Consider the following 21,450-nt stretch of genomic DNA (forward strand, 5'->3'; position numbering starts at 1 on the left):
TAGATGGAGATAAATACCATGAGCAAATACCAACTTCTCTGTCGATTGACATAAATAATCCCCAGGAGCCTCTGAGATACAAAAGAAGGCAGGTCTTCATTTGGCTGCCACTGAAGTGAGGAGGGATGGCATTCCATTTTACGATAGGGTAAAAGTCTTTAAAAATGCAAAAATTCTGGAAAAACTTGATCTTGTTCCAATACTTTTTCAAGATGTGCTTTTTATTAAATCTGTCCTATAAGCATTATGGTGCCATAACTCTACTACACCAACTTCTGCAGTATATTTCACCTCAAATGTAATTATAAAGAATCTTCATGAGTCTTGAATTTCGGATCACTGTAATTATTGTGAATTCAATTCCAAATTAAAGCACCATCAAAACAGATAACCAATTTTTATGGCTACACATACACTAACAGGATGCTGTATTAGATGCTTATTTGGTATACTTCTTATTTAAACGTAGCATTTGATGGATAATCATAATGAAAACTTAATACATGATATTAACATCTACAGTTGTTATTTAATGTTTATATTCATGAACATCATAAGGACTCAACCTTGTCACTCAACCATAATATCTGGTTGAGGATAACACAAGATGGCTTTTATTGTGCAACTTGAAAATGTCATGCATCCTACAAATGTCCAGCCAAGCCTTTTGATTCTGATCACACCCATTGTCATACTTTTACTGAAACAAACAACTTATATTGTGCTATAAATGACCAACTGAAGTATAATAGCTTTGACAATGAAGCTTATGCTGGTAATTACCTGAATAATGTCTTCGTTTTACATGTCTTTTTATTGTCATTATCAACTATTTTAGACTCAGCACAATTTTTGCCCTTTCTTGCTAAGTGGCAAGAGCTTTTTATAGATCATGATTGAATTACTCAATAACTAAGTCAATTTAAAAAGGCTGATGTTTACCTTTTTATCTTTTACTTATAATGCAGTTTTGCCATGCAAATAGGAGAGGAGATCATGACTAAGAAAATAATTGTCCTTAGTCAGCTATGAGAAAGTACTTTTAAAGTAAGAAATACAATTTTTTACATCTTTTCAGTGAAGTATTTCCATCTTTCAGACTTTACAAGCCAAACTGAACTGGAGTTAAAGCAAAGTATTTCCTTTCAGGTTTCAGCAGTGAGATGATTTTTTTTTTTAATGCATGGGAGAGAAGATACGTGATCCAAAGCACCACAGAGCAGAGATGCTCTCCCTTCAGATCTATACACTTGAAACCAAATACTTCTTTGTAACACATGGTGCTGAGTAGGGTGAAATAACTTGAGAAAGCAGCTTCCTACTCTTTTGTAAAAGGGTTTCCTTTTGAACAAGCAGCACTGGCACTTGAAATTACCTAATTACTCCCTTCCCAAGGCAGCCACCTCTGGCTAGCCAAAGAGTGGGGTTTTAGCACCCTGGCTGCCCATCTGGTATTTACATTTCCATTAAGAAGAACTCTTATACAGCAGAATAGTATCATTAAGATTTGTCTTGCCATGTTCCTTTATAGTATCTGCTTAACAGATGTCTTCTTATGGTAATATCTACAGCAAGTTTCGTCCATGAGATTTACAAATCCTCAGCTCACTCCCTTCTCAGAGTCAGGCCTGGAGGAATGAGTGTCATACAGACAAAAATTTGGTCTGAATGACTTCTAAAGAAAAAGATAACTGTTAGTGTTCCGTGAAATGTACCCTTTTTTGTATAGAACAGTCAATCCAGGCTTAGACTATGGACACAGCCTATACAGAGCTGCTTGGACACAGTCTATACTGAGCTGCTTGGTCTTATGTCAGGTAACTTGAAGCACTGCTTGAGGTTTAGTTAAGAATAACGATCCTGACACATCTGTTGACTAAAAAGTAGAAACTGACAGCTGCATGACTTCAAAGCATTTCCTCCATCAAACATACATATTTGCATCACCTCCTCTTCCCATCTCTTCCAATATTCTTGCATCAGAAGATCACAGGCAGAACATCTGTTTCCAGTTAAGGCTCTCTTCATTTCTGCCACTGGAGTGATACAATTTATCCCATTTCATGAAAATCAAAAAGAACCAACGATGCAGAGCACATTCACATAGGGACAGAGCATGTGCACTGACAGAGCTCATGTTTGACAAGAAGCAAAGAGGTGGAGGAATACTTTCCAGTGGAAGTTTTGAAGCACACGTAAGTACCATGTATTTGAAAAGTCTCTGGGAACTCGGAAAGCATCCCCACAGTACTATACTTGAAGGAAATGCAGTCTTTTCTCCCAAACAAGATAGCTTTTCTGGTTGTCAGGGAAGCGAAATGCAGAGTTAGAGCTTTTTCCATCAGCGGGGCTTTTCCCATATCGATGTCCAGGTGACAGACGGTATTTTAAACTAGTCTCTCGTATTTTAAGTTAATATTCCCCCTCAGAACACATAAAAATTTTAAGGTTGTCAGACAACTATCAGTCAAGCCTTATGGCTTGAGTTTTTGTATTTACTTGATTAGAAATCTATGTAGCCCTTAATTTGGATATAGGTCATTGATTTTCAAAGAGAAAGGTATTTCAAGTATATATAAGAAACATTATATGCACCTACAGGACAAAAATTTTGCAGTGAGATGCTTAACTTCATATAAATTTACAATCATAGGTAAGCATCGTGTGATTTTCATTACACAAACTTTCTGAGCTTTGGGATGTGCTTGATTTTTACATAGGAAAAATCCAAAACATGTATTGCAGACAAGTTAAAGCTTAAACAACTTAGACATATATACAGTGCTGATGCAAAGATGGGCCAGAACATTAGGTATATTTTACAGATTTCACTGGTTTGAATTGTAACTTCTGGAATTACCCAACACAATTATGACACTTTTGCCAAACTAGAGATTCTCCCTGTGGCTTAGTACAGGCACCTGAGCATCCTAAAGGTGAGAGTAAATATTTAAAGGATATCTATACTAAACTAGAACTTTGGCCATAATAGAGCAGCAGCAGCAGCCAAATTAAATACACAGCATAATATGAGAAGCATATAATAGCTTATGTAAATTACCTAAATTATCCACAAAGCTGAACTTTGATTCTATTACAGCCAAAGCTTTTTATCAAATCCCTTCTCAGGACTGCATTACAGTACTTAAATTGGAAAATTCTCCCTTTGATTCTGTGAGGCACTCTGGAGGTCAAATCCTAGCGGATATGAGAACAGTGGGCTTTTTTGTTGTTGTTGTTATCATTAAAGGTCTTTGCTGTTGCCCCTTAAATACGTATTTATCAAAATTGGCATCTTCATAGTGTGGCAGTATATCCTTACATATTTACAGATGATTTCTCTCTTTCAGGCTGATCTCTCTTTGGAAAGCAACTCCCTGGACTGAACAAATATCACACTATGGGAATATATGTTCTTTGCGATCAAGAACACATTGTTTCCAGTAGCTGATGAGCTTCGGAGAACAAGATTATTGTTCTCCCTCACCTTCTCTCCTACCAAAGAGGATTATTCATCTATTATCACTGGCATACTGTCTCTGAAATAGCAAGCCTATCTTTGGGAATACTTTGAATCTATTACCTCTTAAAATACAATTAAACACAAAATCTACCTACCTGGATTGAAAAGAAACAAAAGAGCTATTTAATTTCAAATTCTTACAGAAAGCAGCTCACCCATGAAGAAATACATCTTACAGTTATCACCTGTGCAGCTTCTCTTATATTTCTAGTGGTCTTAGCAACAATGACTGATGGTAACCGTAAGATCACAGTCTCAATCTGTTAGCAGATATCACTCATATTTGGCATCCAAATGACCTTTACGTTACTATGTCAAAACTACTGCCCAACTAGAGATGCGATTTAAGAGATCTTATTGTGAGGACGAGTGAAAATATGCATACACTGAGGCAAGCTTAACTGCTTCCTTCACAGAAGACACCTTTCTAGTCAACAACAAGGCAAAATAAAACAAGTAAAAGAAGTAGAATTTTCTTCTTCTGCAGAATATTGCCATCTTAATTTAGCTGTATAAATGCTGTATTATTTACTGTGAACTCAGTGATTATAAAAGAAGACTTACTGTGCCAGATTTAAAATTACTCAAATGTCACATTATAAAGAAGCTATATTTAAAGACACATTAAGACTTGGTGTGTGAGTAATGCAACCTTTCAGAGTTTGGATAAATTTAATTCTCTATGCTATAATTTCCTCTAGCATTTCAAGATGAAGTTACAGAAAATAACCAAATGCAATGATTAATGTGTTCAGAAGTTTATATGTCTCTAAAATAAGGTTCTAGGCTATTAGTTTAGCAGGAATTTAAGAATACAATACAAATTCTACCCCTGACTGCAATTCAGTGATTCCAAATCATGGTGAGAAGATTACTTATCTAAAAATACAGGTTCTACATCAAGCTATACTCATAGCAATAAAAAAAAAAGGGGAGGATACAGACTACTGTTCCAGCACATAAAATCAGGAACATTTAAGATGCTTTCACAGATCTCATCACATATACTTGAAAAGGAATGATCAGTTTAGGAACAGTCACACAGAACTGCATTTCATATGTGTAGTAGAACAGCAGCAAGGTTGCTTTATTCTGCTCCAATATAGATTCCAAGAGATTTTCAAGTGAGACAACCCAAAATACACAGCCCCAGCAAGAATACACCCAAAGCAGATGCCTCATATGACAAACAGCAGTTCCTGAAGAATGAAGGGAAAACAAGCCTTGCTTTCCACATACCTAATCAAATAGCTGCCTCATTTTCATGAAGACTAATGTCAATGGCACAATATTCAGAAATTATTAATGTCTGTGAAGCTTATCCCTAATGGAAAGACAGCTTTGACTTCCTAGGATCTTTCCAAAGGGTATAAACAAGCTACTAATAATAACAGCTCCCTTCTCCGAAGGTATACAATAGTCTTTCCCAAGGACTGTAATAGCAAGATATCGCAGCCCAAGTATTCTAGATTCCATTAAGGACAGAAAAAAAAAAAATAATTTACGAGGACATACTGTTAAGAGAATTATCAAACTCACTCCAACTATGTAACTAAGGTGGTGCAGCAGTAGGCGAGAAACTTCTATGGAAGCAATCCCTAATGCTGCATGCACTGATTTTCCTTACTGATGGATCTCAAGGAGACCCTTTTTTAGTGCTGAGTAATGAAGTCTTGCAACTGCACATTTTAAGGAATTTGGGAGCCATATACCGTATACTAACCTATATGTGTTTGAGCCATAACATCAGCTAGTCTGTGTGCAGCACCACTGCCTCCACTTTGTGTCGAGGAGGAGGAAGTGGTTGACGTGGTAGAGCCGTGGATCGCTTGACTGATCCAATGTTCCATGTTTATACTCCCCTGACTTGAGGTGGGAGTTCCCTGGGAGTCGCCCTGTACGGAGCCTTCATCTTCTGAACCAGAAGAAGTATCTAGTAATTAAAAACAGCCTGTTAACTTGCAATGCTTTTAGGTTTTCTTAATAGAAATACAGCATGTTCATATTACAAATCTTAAGATACTTGCAATTAAGAAAAACTCACAAACGTAGACAAACACAATAAGAAAAGTCTGTAACACTGAAAGCCCTGAAACAAAGCCAGTTGCACATTGTGCACTGAGAGAGCTTTCCTGCTCTAAGGCCATGGCTTGTGTATTACTGTACAAAAATAAGGAATAAAAAAAACCAGTCTTCCTTTATAATGTGGCCTGAGAATCTGCAGATCTCCAGCCATATATTAACAGTACAGAATACCCAAAATAGTTTCCCCAGCTGACTCCACAAAGTCTGTGAAACACTCTTCCAACTGTAGAAAGTACACCCTTCAGTGGGAAATGGAATCCCAGCTGGATGCAGCGAGAACAAGAATGCATGAGATGTGGAGCATTTTCACAGTCTAGCAGGTAAAAAAGCAGATAAATTTGGAAGGGAATGGCACAAATAATTGTAAAGATATTGCATTAGTGTTAGGGAATAAACCAGAAACTTGAAAGGAACTTTGACTCACAATATGACTAGCTGGCCATAGGTAGGTCCTCATAAGACCAAAAGGACCAGTGGAAGTTGAGGTACCATGAAGGGCAAAGCAATAATGTGAACTGCCCCTATTGACATTCCAACCATTAGGTGCATCTTCTCTTCAAACACACCTCAGCATTATGCTCAATGTGCTTCAAATGACATCTCCATTACTCTCTATGCATGCAGATTATTAGCCTGTAGCAGCACAAAGAACCATTTTTAAAAATCTCATAAAATACACAGAGATGCTCACCTGGAGGTGTGTAGGCATCCATTGATGTTTGCACCACCAATGAACGTCGCTTTGAGGGCATGGGGACTGCCATTTTCCTTTCTTTATGTTTAGCAAGGGCTGCCTGAACTGCTTCTGTGTGGACATCTGGAAGGAAAGAGAGATTTCAAGTTAGAGATTTCAAGACAGACATGAGCTGCTTGTTTGTGCATTCAGTGCACCTGCATGCAGGTTTGTTCGAATGCCAGCTCGGCTGACAACACATACTGCATGATGAAAGGCCAGGAGCACACAGGATCTCAGAGGAACTGCATGAGCTCTCCTCCCTGTAGAAAAAGCAGCTATAGTGAAAAGTGCTGTACCAACAAACAAGCCCTTTGAGCTGGATGATATTCCCAGAGCAGTGTTGCAGTATTTGAAGAGCAGGAACACGGCTTCCCCAGAGCAAACCTCTGTTTAACCAAGAGCTGTTACTTCAGTAGCCATCACTCTTTTCAGTGGAAGCATGGTGTACTAACATTGCCTGTTTTTTAAATCAATGGAGTTTCCAATTTACACAAAAGTCACACAGACTATGCGAACAGGAACATTTGCTTGAAAGGTGAGAGGTATGTGAAATGTCACAAAAGAAATGGCAGCAGTTCCCCTAATCATAGATCACAGAATGGTTTGGATTGGAAGGCACTTTAAAGCTCATCTCGTTCCAACCCTGCTCCCATGTGCAGGGACACCTCTCACTACACCAGGTTGCTCCAAGCCCCGTCCAGCCTGGCCTTGAACACTGCCAGGGATGGGGCAGCCACAGCTTCTTTGGGCAACCTGTGCCAGCGTCTCACCACTCTCAGAGTAAAGCATTTCTTCCTTATACCTAATTTAAGTCTCTCCTCAGCCAGTTTAAAGCCATTCCCCCTTGTCCTATCACTACATGTCCTTGTAAAAATTCCCTCTTCATCCTTCCTGTAGGCCCCCTTTAGGCACTGGAAGCTGGTCTAAGGTCTCCCCTGAACCTTCTCTTCTCCAGGCTGAACAACCACAGCTCTCTCAGCCTGTCTCCAGAGCAGAGGTGCTCCAGCCCCTGGATCATCTCTGTGGCCTCTTCTGGGCTCACAAGCGGGTCCACGTCCCTCTTGTGTCGAAGACCCCAGAACTGAATGTAGTGTTCCAGGCGGGGTCTCAGTGGAGTCTCACTTGAGTGAGACCTGCTGGACACGCTCCTTTTGATGCAGGATCTCCTCCTGCCTCCATCACTCAGCATTATTCGCAGAAAAGTATTACATAGGGTTGGCCTGAGGTGGAATAATAAGAAAAAGCACCTTGAGCACAGGCCTGGTGCTTCACAGGCAGGTGCTACACACAGCTCACACCAGCCCACTCCAAAGCATCCAACAGATCCCTTCTCCGTTGGGACATCCCCAGTGAAGAGCTTTTCTACCTTTCACAAGTATATACAGCTGTCTGCCTCCCAAAGTTTGAAAAAGGCCATTTATCATGTCTAAAAGGTGCTAGTGATGTGTTTTGATAATGACTTTGTTTTGTGTAAATTCTTTAATTACTACCATAACTACAGATTGAAATAAGTCTGCCTTCAGTTTACTACCTTGCACTGTTGTCTGTGTATTTCTATGGGTTTGGAACAAGACACACATGAGGAGACTGTATGCAAAACACATGGCAGCCAACAAAAGTCACTTCTGGTTTTTGACCCTCTCGCTGCATATTGACTCTCTGGCACGCAACTGTAAGCACATTAGATTTGCCTTTTAACCAGTCACTGTTATCAGCTGTTGAAAATGCAGCAAGTTGTGCACATAATTTAGCTATTCCCATTAATGAAGCAGGAGCATAGTGAAAACAGGTTTAATCCAGGGTGATCCCACTTCTGCTGCTGCTGAATCTATTTGAAGATCACTCTTGTGGGCTGGGTTGGCAGCATGTAGCCTGTTTCCTACTCCTGTGTTGATGTGGTGGCAGCTCTGAATGGGTGATGTTCCGCAAGCAGATCAACAGGAAACAGAAGAGTATATATATATCTTTACTTAAAGAGCTGTTGATTGCAAGTAACTTGTTGTAGGTAACAACTGGGAAAGATGACTAGAAGCATTAGATGATACACTCTGCTTATAAGCTGCAATGTCTCATTTTTAATAATGGTGTTCCCTGTCTTCTGCCAGGGTTTAAGCACCTCTCAGTGGAAAGACTGCAGGGAAGAATAGGTCAAAGAAAACGAACATTATCAGATTCTTCTGTGAGTTGTTTTCTGCTTTTGTTTTAAATCACGAAGAGGATGAGCAAGTCAGCAAAAGCAAAGCAAGAAAAGCAAACAGCAAAGCTGGAAAACCATACTCAAAAGATAAAAGAGCCATGCAGGTGATGGACCAAAACAGAAGAAGACTGCAATGCTAACATCAAACCAGAAAACAATCTATCTCCTATAAAGTCATAATTTTAAAGTAAAAGGTTTAAGGCCTTTCTTATAATTAAAATGTGATTAAAAGTTTATGTGAAAAGTATCAGACTAAGAAAATAAACAATGTAAGCCTTTATCTAACAGCATGTCCCAAGGACAAATTCCTACCTGCTCACTCTACACCTGAACATGCTCACTAAGAGTTTGTATTTCTCATCCAACAAACAGGGAAAATTACTGGTTTTCCTTCAAAGGCTAGCAATTAGATATCAAGTGCTAAAAATGAGCTTTCCCTTAAAAAAAAAAAAGAAAAAAATCAAAAAAACCCCTGAACCCAACAAAACTCTACAGCAATTTTTAGAAGAGAATAAACTTCGCTGACTAAGACAGGAGGAATTATTTTATTTGTGTGTTATTGTACTTAGGATTGTTTTTGACTGTGTGTAAAAGGGAGATAAGGTGTAACTCAAAGTTTTTTAAAGGACAGATGACAGAAAATCGTTATTCAAATGCTTTGAGACAGCTGGACACTGAATCATAACTTTTGAATTCTTTGATTTCTTTTTTGATAAGTAAACTCATCAGCTTGATTAAAAATCATTCTGCAGGGTTTTGATTTTCAAATGAGTCCACAGGAGCCCAGGAATTTAACTGTTTTCTTAAAAGAGCACATGCCTGATATGTTTATCTGTAATGGGTTACTGTGGAAAAAACAAACTACAGGTTCCTAAAAAATCCCAAAACAAAACCCACGAAACCCCCACAGGAAAGCAAAAACAATGGAAAAGATAAGAAACTCAATAAACAAGAGGGAAGCTGACTGAGGAGAAGGAACATACACACCTGCTCCCAGCCCAGCCTGCAAGGTCAACTATTCTGAAGGCATTACTCAGAAAATGGAGGCTTCCAAAAAAATAGGACATGTGTCTAGGAAAGGTTGAGGACTGCAGTTCAGAGGTGGTTCAGAGACTATCAGTGAGAGCTTACAAGCTTTTAGGGGGAGAGAAAAAAAAGAAAGCAGGAAGAGTCCAGCTTGGATGAAAAATCTTTTCACTATGTTCTCTCCCAGGAGTAAAACTTTTGGCTACATGAGGTGCCTCTAAACACGTAAAAAAAGGCTAAGATAAAGAATGGGTAACAGCCTATATAGTTTGTATATAGGCTTCTTTTTAAATGAAAGCCTACTGATGGGATCTGAAGATGCTCTTCAACCTGTTTTAGCAGTCTTGTATAGAGTGGGAATTGTTAAGCTTGTGAACAGCATTCAAGCCATTCGTACCTAGAGCCTAAGTCCCAAAGTACTAAGAAATCAGAGGTGATGGAAAGCCAGACTAATACTGAAGCTTCAGGTATGCATTTTCCATACACATGCTTTGCTTTTCTCTAGGTTTTAGCTTTGCTTTTCTGAGCTACAAGCCAACTTTGCTGATATACCATAAGGAATGCTAACCAACATACAACTAATAATCTCTTTTTGTAGTTTTAGGAAGCATGGATTTAAACCTAAACCAAAATGTACAGCCCTCACCAAAGGGTGACCCTGGTGATTTGCTTCTTATCAATATAAGCCAGAGTGTGGTTGCTCTTTGCCTTTATCTTGGTGAAAGATGGGCTATGGTGTCCACCATACTGTATGTAGGAGAGCCATCCTCTCCCACTACTTGCCCACAATTTGTCCCTAGCAGCTACTGAAAAAAATATGAGGAGACTTGTAATAGAAATCTATACAGTAGTAACTGGAAGCTCCTCATTCACTAAAGGAAGGAAACCACATTTGTGATACACACTGGAACAAAGTATAATGAAGGTAATAACATGTATCCAAGTTTCCTTGGGACAGAAAACTGGTTTTCTTCCCAAATCCCATCAGCACAAAGCAGTTTGTATTCTCCACATATCAGACAGAGAATCAGCAGAGAACATCACATTAGAATTTCAAACCATCTCTGGCAGGGTGATGCCCCTTGCCTTGCAGGTCTAACAAAAGTGTCTGAACTGTCTTCTCAATCTACTCTGGCACATGCAGGCTAACTGAATTCATCATATTGTGATTGAGCATTGCTTTAAAACACATATTTCTTGTTAAATTTTCCTGAAAACAATCATTCCAGTATGAAAATTTTGTCCTGAAATACCACACAGTTAGGAGATTTCATTAAAAACAAGGAAAAAAAAAAATCAGCAAAAAACCACCTCTCTTCTCTTTCCTCAGTGTGACATGCTACAATTTCTCACCTACTATAAACTTTTGATAGGGTTTCAAACATAGATATACTTTGATCTAATTGCACTCAGACCTTCTGAAAAAAGTCCAAAGTCTAAGTGGAAAGAAAATGCTTTTAGGCAAAATATTCTGTCATGTAGAAGTCTGTGACATTGTAACTACGCTGTTACCACTGATAAAATGACCCCAGGTCCTGACCCTTCAAAGCACTCCTATAGGTAACTAAATCTCTATAGTCTTCCCACCTGTTTTTTCCACAAGAAAGTCTCAACAGAAAATCTAGAGCGTAGCATAAAATATCACCACCCCTATCTACAGTTATAGGAACCCATATGCAGTTCTTTATCTGCTATTGTCCTCCTCTGTTCCAGGTTGGCCAGCCATACGTTGAATCCAATTTGTGAGTTTGAATTCAAGGAATCAATAAATGGGAAAGAGTAAAGCAACACGCTTGGGAAAGCTGTTTAACCCATACTGTTGCTATCAACCTGGTTTTCAGCATTCAGCCAGACGTATTTCTTAGAGGCTGCCCGATAATACTTCGCAAAATTCAGACAAAGCAGCTCTGTCTCCAGCCTTTTCTCTGTTGCATACAGGCATTTTTATTTGTTTTTTCTCTCCCTTTACTTTCTATGACAGGATATAGAGGGCAAGCACACTTCTGGGAGCAAAGTCAGTAACTGAAATACAAAGGAAGTGGACTGTAAAAACAAACCCATGGTAGAGAAAGTTCCCCTTCAAAGAGCTAACAATCTATTAAACAAGAGATGAGGCCTCAAAACAAGAGGCAGAGAAATTAGAACTGGCATAGAGAACAAGGGTCCATAAGCTCAGGCTCCCAGAGCGATGACCCATACCTTTGGCCATTGCACTGTATAATCAGAAACTCTCATCTATTGCAAATAGAAGTAAATCCCTCATTCCATCAGCAGGAAAAATTACCCAGCTTTCCCAGGAGACGCTCTGCTTACTGCAGTCACTCTGGTTTATCTCATAACTTGGCACAATGTTGTGGTCCTTGTTTAACTGAAAGGCATAGGAAAAAAAACCAAACCAACCCACTAACACACGTTACTACACAGCATCAGCTTGATATGGACACCATGCTCTCCATGGTGGTTCTCCACCAGCCTTCTCTCTCTGTGTGACTTAAGGCTGCATGTTCAACACATGTTTCCATGGGCATTTGATTGGCCACGGAAGAGGAAACAAGGCCACCTCTCTGCTTCTGTGGAAAAAAGTGACATCCTACCTATGCTGGCATGCTGCTCCGATGGGATCCCCTGGCACAACAAAACCAGCTGGAGATTGGTGGCTGGCGCACAGCCCAGCTGGAGGGATGAGCCTGTGCTCAGACTGCTCACTATAAATGCATGGTGATGTGGGAGGGAGCAGCCTATTCTCAAGAGGGAGAACTTGGTGACAGAAGATGTTAGGGAGGTAACTGTAGGGAGATAACTGTATTAACTGCTGACAGGTGGGCAGTGTTCAAAGGTTAAATAATAATGCCCAGAAATACAAAAGCAAACACTGTTAGTTACAGACTGGTCATACTGTTGACTCCCTGTTCACAGTGTTCTTTAATCATTTATTCCTTACATGGTGTATGACCTGGAACCTCATCTTTTTTCTGGAAGGACATGACAATTTTTTATTTAGTCGGAAGCTGGGCAGGCACACAGAAAGAGAGCCTGGCCAGGACTTTTAGTCTGATTTGTAGTGGCTCTGGGATACAAAAAGTTTCTTCTGAACAAGTATTTTCTAGAGAACATACTTTCTCTCCTTGCACAAACATATGCTACTTAGAGCTAGTGGTGACTTTCCTCTAAGACGAGCTGTCCTCTCCTAGCCAAGTACTTTGGGGAACACAGTATGTATGACCCTTTTGGGCTCAGATGAGCTCTACAAGCAAATCAGCGTTCCTTTCCAGAAGCATGAAAGCAATCGTATGATGAACAAGGTCAGCCATATCCTGGTCCACATATGGAGCCATGCTGTGGTATCTCTTCTTTCTCTACAGCTGCTATAAGAGCCCTCTTCTGAAGTGCGTATCCACATTTGGCATGGAGTTTAATCCTGACTCAATCTTCCCCTTACAGCCCATGAACCCCAGGGATGCCACATTCCCTAGTTGGGCCAGATACAGTGTCCTTGAAAGCTCTGAATTGTAACTGAGACATCTGAAATACGCTGCATATTCCTAGTCCTCCCACAGACTTCTGCAGCTTTTAGCAGAATGAGTTTGCTCCTTTTTGTTCAGCTCTTCTTTTTAAAAAAACAAAAACCTATTCAACAAACTACAGTTGCATTCTTCCTCTATGTGGAGAGGTTGTTAAAATTCTTTTCCTATATAAGTTTAACATGCCTCAGCGGCTTCCTTTATTCAGTATTAGCTGCATTTGCTCCATAGGCATGTCAAACACTCAACATACTGCAAGCAAAGTAATACCTCCTCACAGATCAGGGATCTGGGTGTTAGGTCTGCATGGATCATGAAACAGGGTGCTCCTCCCATGTAAGCATCAGCTACATTGAAGTTTCCACATTACGAAACTGTTCCTTGCACCCCTCGCATAAAATGCCTCAGCACACAAAAGAAAAACAGTTCTTTCTTTTGTACTTAAATCGGGTCTTGCAGTTGTGTGTCAAGTAGTTCTCTTGCATCTAATTTATCACGCAGCCCTGTTTCTTTTTAAGACAAGAAATTAGACTGGCTGTAGACAGGAGTCATGTATTGCTAGAATCAAGAAAGTACAAGTCTGTTCCTACCTATGTTTCTGATAAAATATATTCTTTCTGTTGGTTTTGCCTGTGTTTTCAGTTTCCCAGTAATTATAAAGCCTTGATATCAAATCACTCACTGTTCAAGAAACACAAATATGAAAAACAAGCTGTTGCCTAATTTTTGCTGTACAGATGCAGAATTATCTAAGAGAGTCCCTACCATCTTCTGCAGCCTGGTTTTCCAGTTCTGAAGGAATGGTACTTCCATCCCTTCTTTCAGGGGACTTGCTCCTGGAAGAAAAAGACTGCTTGAAGACATACCTAGATGTGATCTGAATTCATCCATTTCATCTGTTTGTTCCTTTTGCCTTACGTAATTCCTCTCCCCTGAGCAATTTTCATCTTTCTTTTTTTACTCAGCCTTTGGAAACAACCTTTCTCCCTTTCCTTTAGTAGCCAATTCCTGGTAACATGACGATACAACTGGGAGCAGGACAGACCCAAGGAATCTGAGAAGGTTTAGCATCCTTGCTTTTTATGGGATCGTTCACAAACGCAACTGACTTGCTTGCAGAATGGCAGATTATTAAGATCAGGAATGATTCTCTAATGAGAATGCCAAAGGATTTTTAATAAGAGGTTATTTCTGTACATAGAAAACATATTTATGTCTTATTTATATTGCAGTAGAGGATCAGCCCTCAAGTCAGATATTTAACAAACAAGTAAAACCACAAGTAAGTCTCTGTTTCAGGGAAGCCAGCCGCTGGGATGGCATCAAGAAGAACAGCTGGAGGAACAGGCAGAGACATGGCTTGCAGGAAGCAATAGGAGCAAGGCCATTTACGGCTACAGCAACAGAACAACAGAAGAATCGTAACAGCTTCGGAGTTATTACAGGGAGGCAACTGATACTATGGGAAAACAGCACGATCAGACCAGTACTATCAAAGGTGAATTTTGGCTGAAAATTCTAGATAAGGAAACACTAAGTATAGCAATGGTATGCTAAGTAATTATACACAAGAAAGGTTGGCAATTGCTGCCTTACAGGAAACCAGTAGTTGAAAGCATGAAAGTCTCTTATGAGTTTAATCAGACCTTTGTTGTAGCTACCATGGAAACGAAGAATATACTGAGAATTCATTTCCTAATATGCGGCCCGTACATACTCTGAGCAGAGATAATTTGGTAGCTACATCTATTGGAAATGCAATCAGGACATACTAAATAGCGTGATACACAGTAAATGTGGTGTCATCACAACAGATTACAGTTAGGCTTTGTCTTTTGATTATTCTGGGCTGACAGCACTGACTTATTTTCAGGCAGATACAGGGCAAGTGATTTCATAAAATTGCTGTGTTCATCCAACAAAGATCAGTCTTCGGAAAATCATCTCACCCCTGGGAATGTGAAAGTAAGTGAGTCCATATAATAATGGATCTTTGCTGTGGGTAATGCTATAATGAAGCAGGCTCAGAATACTTTTGCAATCTCTCTGGGTAAGATTAAGATAGGAAAGATTGAGCTGTGTGTTTTCCTTAAAATAAGAAAGCACATAGCCCAATCACTGTGACACCTTATTTCTCTCCAGCTGCAAGCAGGTGTGCTATTAATTCTGAAATATGGCATTCACAACAAACATAGTGAATACTCAACTGAATGCAAGAACATCTGCTCTAAGACGAAAACTCATTTATACAAGGGCTGTGGAGGTTACTGACAGAAATAATCTGTTGCTTACATTTAAAAAAGTGATTTAAGTGTCTAAGTTTCAGTCTTTGGGATGTTTAAACTATATACACCGGGTCTTTGGTTTTACTGGGAACTGGGGATACATGGATATGCAGGGGAAAGTTCTTCTGAGTTTTCTATGAATTCAGAGCCAAATTTTGTTAACCTGCACATTTTCTGACAATGAAAAGTCAGTGTTTTAGAAAACATCTGCACTCCTATGAATGTCCCACCAAAAAAAGCCAGGCTCTTCTAGGATGCTGCAGCCAACAAACTCCACTGGTGCAGGAAACTGCGCTGCATGCACTCTGCAAAGGGCTGCGCCATGCCATCATTCAGCTGCTGCCGAGTACCTCCTGGGCAGCTTCTGTCCACCTCCTAGAGCACATGTGAAGAAGCTAGAAGCTTTGTATGTTCTCATGTGGTCAAAAAGCTTAACTCTAAAGAAGAAAAGCATGGCTGTCATCTCCCGCTTTGGATGGCAGTGGCCATAATCCATAATTCTGGGTGGACAGAAGGTAAAAGCTGAACACATAGTTGGGAAAGCCGTATGGGCAGGCTGTGAAACACAGAGGTTATGTGATGGAAACAAAGGATGCCAAAACAGAAAACAACTCTTTATGACTCCAGTGCTATAGAACTGAAAAGGCAGAGTTTTTGCTTTACTTTGGATTCTTCAGGTATTATAATAAAGATGATTTTAAAATGTTTTTTGCTAAACTCTGAAATTTAAAACTATATTAATTCCACTGATAAATGAAATAAAAAACCAACATACAGGCCTCCCCCTAATCGTTTCCATCCCTCCATTTATTTATTATCTCATTTGTAATGCAATCTGGAAGTCAGCTTCACATAGTGACTTCATCTCAGGCCCCTTTATTATGCGATCTGAAGTAAATCAACTTTCTATTTCTTTCCTCTGTAGATCCTTGAGTAATTTTCCTCTAGAGTTCTGCAATTATCCTTACAAATTTTTCTGCTGGGTCAAAGCAAGGATGTGGTCATAAAACTTACATCTTTGCAGAAGTTTTTCTTCAAGCTCTTCTTTGTCCTGATTGATTGAGTTGCAGATGGAAATTAAGGTTGTAAGTGAGCTACATCAAATAGGAGATCAATTAATTTCTGAATAAGTGTGTCTACACCTTAAGTAACCCTTACTCACCTGAAGAGTTAACAAATTCTTTGTTTTATGACAAGCTACCGTAACACTTATAGGCAGTCCCATCTCGATACATAGCACATTCACCATGGTGGTTTTTTTCCATATTCCTTGGAGAACTGCTAAATGATAAGGGTTCAATAACAATGATTTCTCAAATCTTCCTATTCCATCCCTTCCTCTACCAGGCACTACAGCTCTCATTTTCTCATAATTCTTTTTTGTCAGTTCTAGCAAGATTGCAGAATGAGATCTTGAATGTCCCTTCAAACCCACAAAATATAAACTATCCATATATTTTAAATCACTATGAGGTAAGCTGTAAATATACAAAATGTCAGCCACCTTTGTTATGGTTCATACACACACTTACCTCATGGCAAATGAGAACAAATACATAGTACAGCACACACCAAAGCTCCTAGAGCAGAGCAGCTCAGCTACCTCATGCCTGATGCCAGCTTCTCTAGGATTTGGGTCTCCGGGGTACGTTCTCTCACTGCCAGCTCCCTTATTTCAAATGTCCCTCAAACCTAGTCTGGGACACTTTCTTTAGAAATTAAATGATTTCATGCTCAGTATAAGCTGTTCAGTCTTTTCCTTACTGAACCACAGTGTGGGAAAGGTGGCTCAGGAATCTGAGCCAGGAGAATTGTAGTCAGGATGCATTTGCTTCAGCAAAACAATCTCCAAAAATCTCCTATATTAAAACATCTTTTAAGAGAAGTGCTGAGTGTGCTTGGAAAACGAGCTGTTCTCTGCAGCGTTGAGATCTCTGGGGCAGGGGTTGGCAGCCCCCCAAGAATGGTGTACCAGACTGATTTCTTCCTTCTTATCTTCAGAACGTATGGAGAAAAATTCAGCAAAACTGAGTGGGAGAAGGGAAGTACTCCCTGCCGAGAGTCCGGGTACCACAACCACCCTACCAGCAGTACCCTTCCTCCATGCTACCAGCTGAGAGATGCTGATTCCACATATGGCATTTCTCAAAACACTCCATTTCTCAGCTCCCAGCTCTATGCTCATCCACTGCTGTGCCTTTTAAAATCTATCCAAATAGTTCATGTAGCACATGTGCTCTCACTTGCTGGTCTTTCCTCTAGGACACTGTGAACCCTTAGATACAGAGGCAGTGCAATTTCACTTAAGCTGCTATTTCCCACCTCATTTCTGACATCTGGAAAACTCAGTTTTTGGCCTCGTTTTTCTTAGGCATCACAATTGCTCCAGGCAGTGCAGAACACTGGTCATCTTCGAGGCCTCTTGGAGACCTCATGAGAAACAAGGGACTTAATAAACTTAGCCCAACCTATCCGTCATATCCTCATCTCATCAGAGGAGAATTCTACAGCAGAAATCACAGAGCCAAGCGCTGCTATCTCACTCCTAACACAAGCATGTGCATTTGAACATACTACACCAGATTCCCTAGAATTTAATGGTGATTTTTTTAATTTTTAATTTTTATTGGTGTATACTTTTTTGAGTATTTCCATCATACCTTTTTTTTTTTTTTTACTGACAGTTGTGGAATCACTAAAAGGCAGGTCCTCTAACATGAGAAGGTGCTCTGGTTTTCAGCACTGGGATGGAGAACTGAAGCTTTTTGGTTTGGCATAATCCAAAGGCCACAAAGGTGTCCCTTTGGAAAAATGAGGTTGGTGAGGTCCTGACGTTTCATTTCTCCATGTTTTGAACATCCAACTGAGGGAGGACAAAACACTTTTCCCTTGAGAGGAGATAAAAGAGGTGCTGAAGGTCTCTGAAGGAGAGTTGCTCTCTGAACCCTGCAGGCCTTGACTGGCTGAGAAATGCAGATCTGGGGGAGATTTATCATGATCAAGGAAACAATTTATGATCAGGAGGATGTGCCTAGTTTACCCGTGTGGTATTTGGTCTGGAACTGCCACAGCAGCAGGCACTGCTGTACTGTGCTGCAGCCTTTATGTGGCAGTAGAGCCCAGCTCTGCCTCAGGCCACCAGAACAGCCAGCCACAGGCAAGGGGCCAAACTCTAGCAGCCCTATAACTTCAGGGCTGCACTGTGGAGAGGTTACAGATCACTATTTTAAGCACCAAATCAGTAAGACCATTCTTCCAAAAGCAAGACAGCCGATATGATGGTATTTTAAATAATGGTGGCAGAAGCTTCAGGTCCTTCTACAAGGGATTTCTGTGTTACCATGAGCAAAATGTAGCCAGTGCTAATCAGGGAGCAAACAGGTCCCTAGTGACTATATGGAAGACATATAGGGCCAACATCTCAGTATCTAACTGAGTTAGTTCACTTAGACAGCATGATGAGACTGTGAAAGCTAAGCCATTCAGGTTACCTACTTGTTTACTCTAAAGCAATTCCCATCTCCTTAACACACTATACCAAATCCATGGATTTGCAGCTTCCAAAAGCACCTGAGAAACCTAGCTTTTCAACTGCACTAAGGAAACAAAGCTGCAGCTACATCTACAAGACCATTGTTGACTTAACACTCAAGTGCCTGATTTTGTAGTCATGTCATTTGAACCAGATCAAGCCAGATGCTGACATCTACTCTGCATGCAGAGGCAGAAGAGAAATGTAAGCCACTTTTTCTCTGACTTGCCTGAAAAGTCACTGGCCAGAAAAACCTCTTGGCAAAAGTTACTTATCCAGCCTTCGGCAACAGTTGGCTTCAGTGTCACCTCGAGCCCCAAGTAACATTATAGTACAGGCACTGGCTAGGGAATGGCAGCTGCTAGGAGAAAAACACTGCTGCGATCTACATTTGGGAAACCTTTCCAAATACTGTTTCTAAGAGAGTAAATAATGTAAGAGTTTTTATATTCAGCACTAAACAAATAAAAAATGCTTCTGAATTAGTATCAGGTAAACTAGCTGCCACATTTCTATACAGTAAATAATGTAGTTTAACCCTGCATTGATTCATTTACTACATTTATAGCATTACCTATTTCTTTAGATATCTGAAAAATTATTTAAGAAGCTGACATTTTGAAACACAATGTTCAGGATCTCTTCCTATATAAAAGGAAGCAGCCAGAAAATTTTAAACCTTTTTGGTGTTAAAGAATTAGACTAAATTCCCAATGTAGCCTGAATTCTAAAATCAAACTACCTTAAAACACAAGAAGTCTTAGGAACATTTAGGAAAAAGAAAAAAAAAAAGCTTCCATAAACTCAGAGTCAATTTTATTTAGAATAAAAAAATCATAGAAACCAGGTTTTCAAAATAATAGTGCTGAAAAATTCTATTACAACATTAATATAATAATAATAATACTGAAGTGAAAAAATAGGTAGGGATTTAAAATGTCAGTCTGACATTTTCCATAATAAAAGAGCATAAGTTGAAGGCGATATTAGTAGCAGCAATGATTTTGAGTCTCCAAAGAGAGTTCATTAAACAATCTGCACTGACATCTAAATTTATGTAAAAAGCAAAAGCATGGAAGGAGAGTTGGACGACTTTCAGGATGTTAGGTTTCCAATTAGGAAAACCTTACCAAGAATGGACAGAAAAGGACTTTGATCAGAGTTGGAGTAGAGGATTTGTTTGCAGATGTTAATTGAAATAAATGGTGCAAAAAACCTAAGGAAGGGAAATGTTTTCCTAGACGTGAATTACTTATTGGTTAAAGACTGCACATTCATTTTGGTTTGGGCCTTTTCCAAGAAGATGTACCAAATATGATAACAAGCACTGAAACTGGGTAACAGCTAGGATTGAATAATCACAGTGTGATCAGAGCAGACATGCTAAAGTATTAAGCACAACGAAACAACAAGCAAAACAAAGGCTTCCACCTGAAGCAAATCTGAATCTGTAGACAAGATAACAAGAACGAAATCTGACTTGCAAGTTTGTAACCTGCAGTAATAAGCGAGTATGAGCCATGAGACCAAGAAATAAATAGACTTCTGATCTCAGAGGCACTGTATAGAAGGGGAGAACAAATTTCAGAATAGGAACATGGCACTGTATCTTAGCAAAGGTCTTCTGAAACTAAATTTGAAGAAGATGATAACCTCATAACTCTTCAAAACTGCAATGGAAGTTTACATTTACCTTCATCAATATTTGCTACATACAGTTGGAAGTGAGTGAAGATGCTGCAGCTATTCAAACCAATTTGCTGGAGAGCTCAGTGACTTGCTGAGGAGACATGCTAACAGCAGTCAAGGTAGGAATTCAAAGCCCTGCTGTAAGTCTCCAAAATACTGTCAAGATTTCCAGTTTCAACACCAAGGACATTTTCAGAGCAGCAAGAGAGATCTGGATTTATAGTATAGTCCTGACTCTCCTAAGATGAGACTCCTGCACTAACAAGCAACCCTTTGCACTCAATCCCTTACTTTTCCTCTCAGCAGCAAAATTTGTGTCTTTATTATTTATATATATCATTATAACACTCCACCCCATAAGGCAGGACCTTATGTACTATTTCACTGAACAAATGCCTTCCTTTCAAGGAGCAGGCAGTGACCAAGAAGTTGCAACACCAACTCAGAGCACTCTAGGGGTATCAGGAGAGGCACACAGGGAAGATGAGCATGATGTCTCCTTTTGCTCATCCGCAAACTGACTCAACATCTTAGTTTACAAATTGCAAGCACAGCTCAAGCAGACAACTTCCAACACACATTTTTTGAATGGAATGGCTCTGGAGAGCCACAGCTTGGAGGTTTGAAGACCATGGGTTGCACACCTACAAACTAGACAATTTCAGGAGTGGTATTTTCACTTGTTTGAAAACATTGGGTAGAAATCAGATTAATGTAATGAGGGAGAAGCTTCTAGGAGCTTATATATCAAGGAATTATTATGCAGATCCCACAACCATCATTCAGTGGAAAACGGGCAGCATCTACAGTGTGAACCCAAGGTTTCTGAGGGGAGAAGGGAGCTTTTCAAATTTAT

General features: G+C 39.7%; 1 protein-coding gene across 2 annotated transcripts in view; it reads right to left on the reverse strand.

The window, feature by feature from the left end:
- DIP2C (disco interacting protein 2 homolog C) overlaps positions 1 to 21,450 on the reverse strand; it is a 321,459-nt gene that overhangs the window by 110,827 nt on the left and 189,182 nt on the right. For both annotated transcript variants that reach the window (XM_030508942.1, XM_030508932.1), the window contains 2 exons: positions 6,300 to 6,425; positions 5,247 to 5,456 (listed from right to left, as the gene is read on the reverse strand). In XM_030508942.1, coding sequence (XP_030364802.1) covers positions 5,247 to 5,456; positions 6,300 to 6,425 — 336 coding nt within the window. The remainder of the gene's footprint in view (positions 1 to 5,246; positions 5,457 to 6,299; positions 6,426 to 21,450) is intronic.

The sequence above is a fragment of the Strigops habroptila genome, chromosome 1 (genome assembly GCF_004027225.2).
Source record: "Strigops habroptila isolate Jane chromosome 1, bStrHab1.2.pri, whole genome shotgun sequence".
NCBI classification, from domain to species: domain Eukaryota; kingdom Metazoa; phylum Chordata; class Aves; order Psittaciformes; family Psittacidae; genus Strigops; species Strigops habroptila.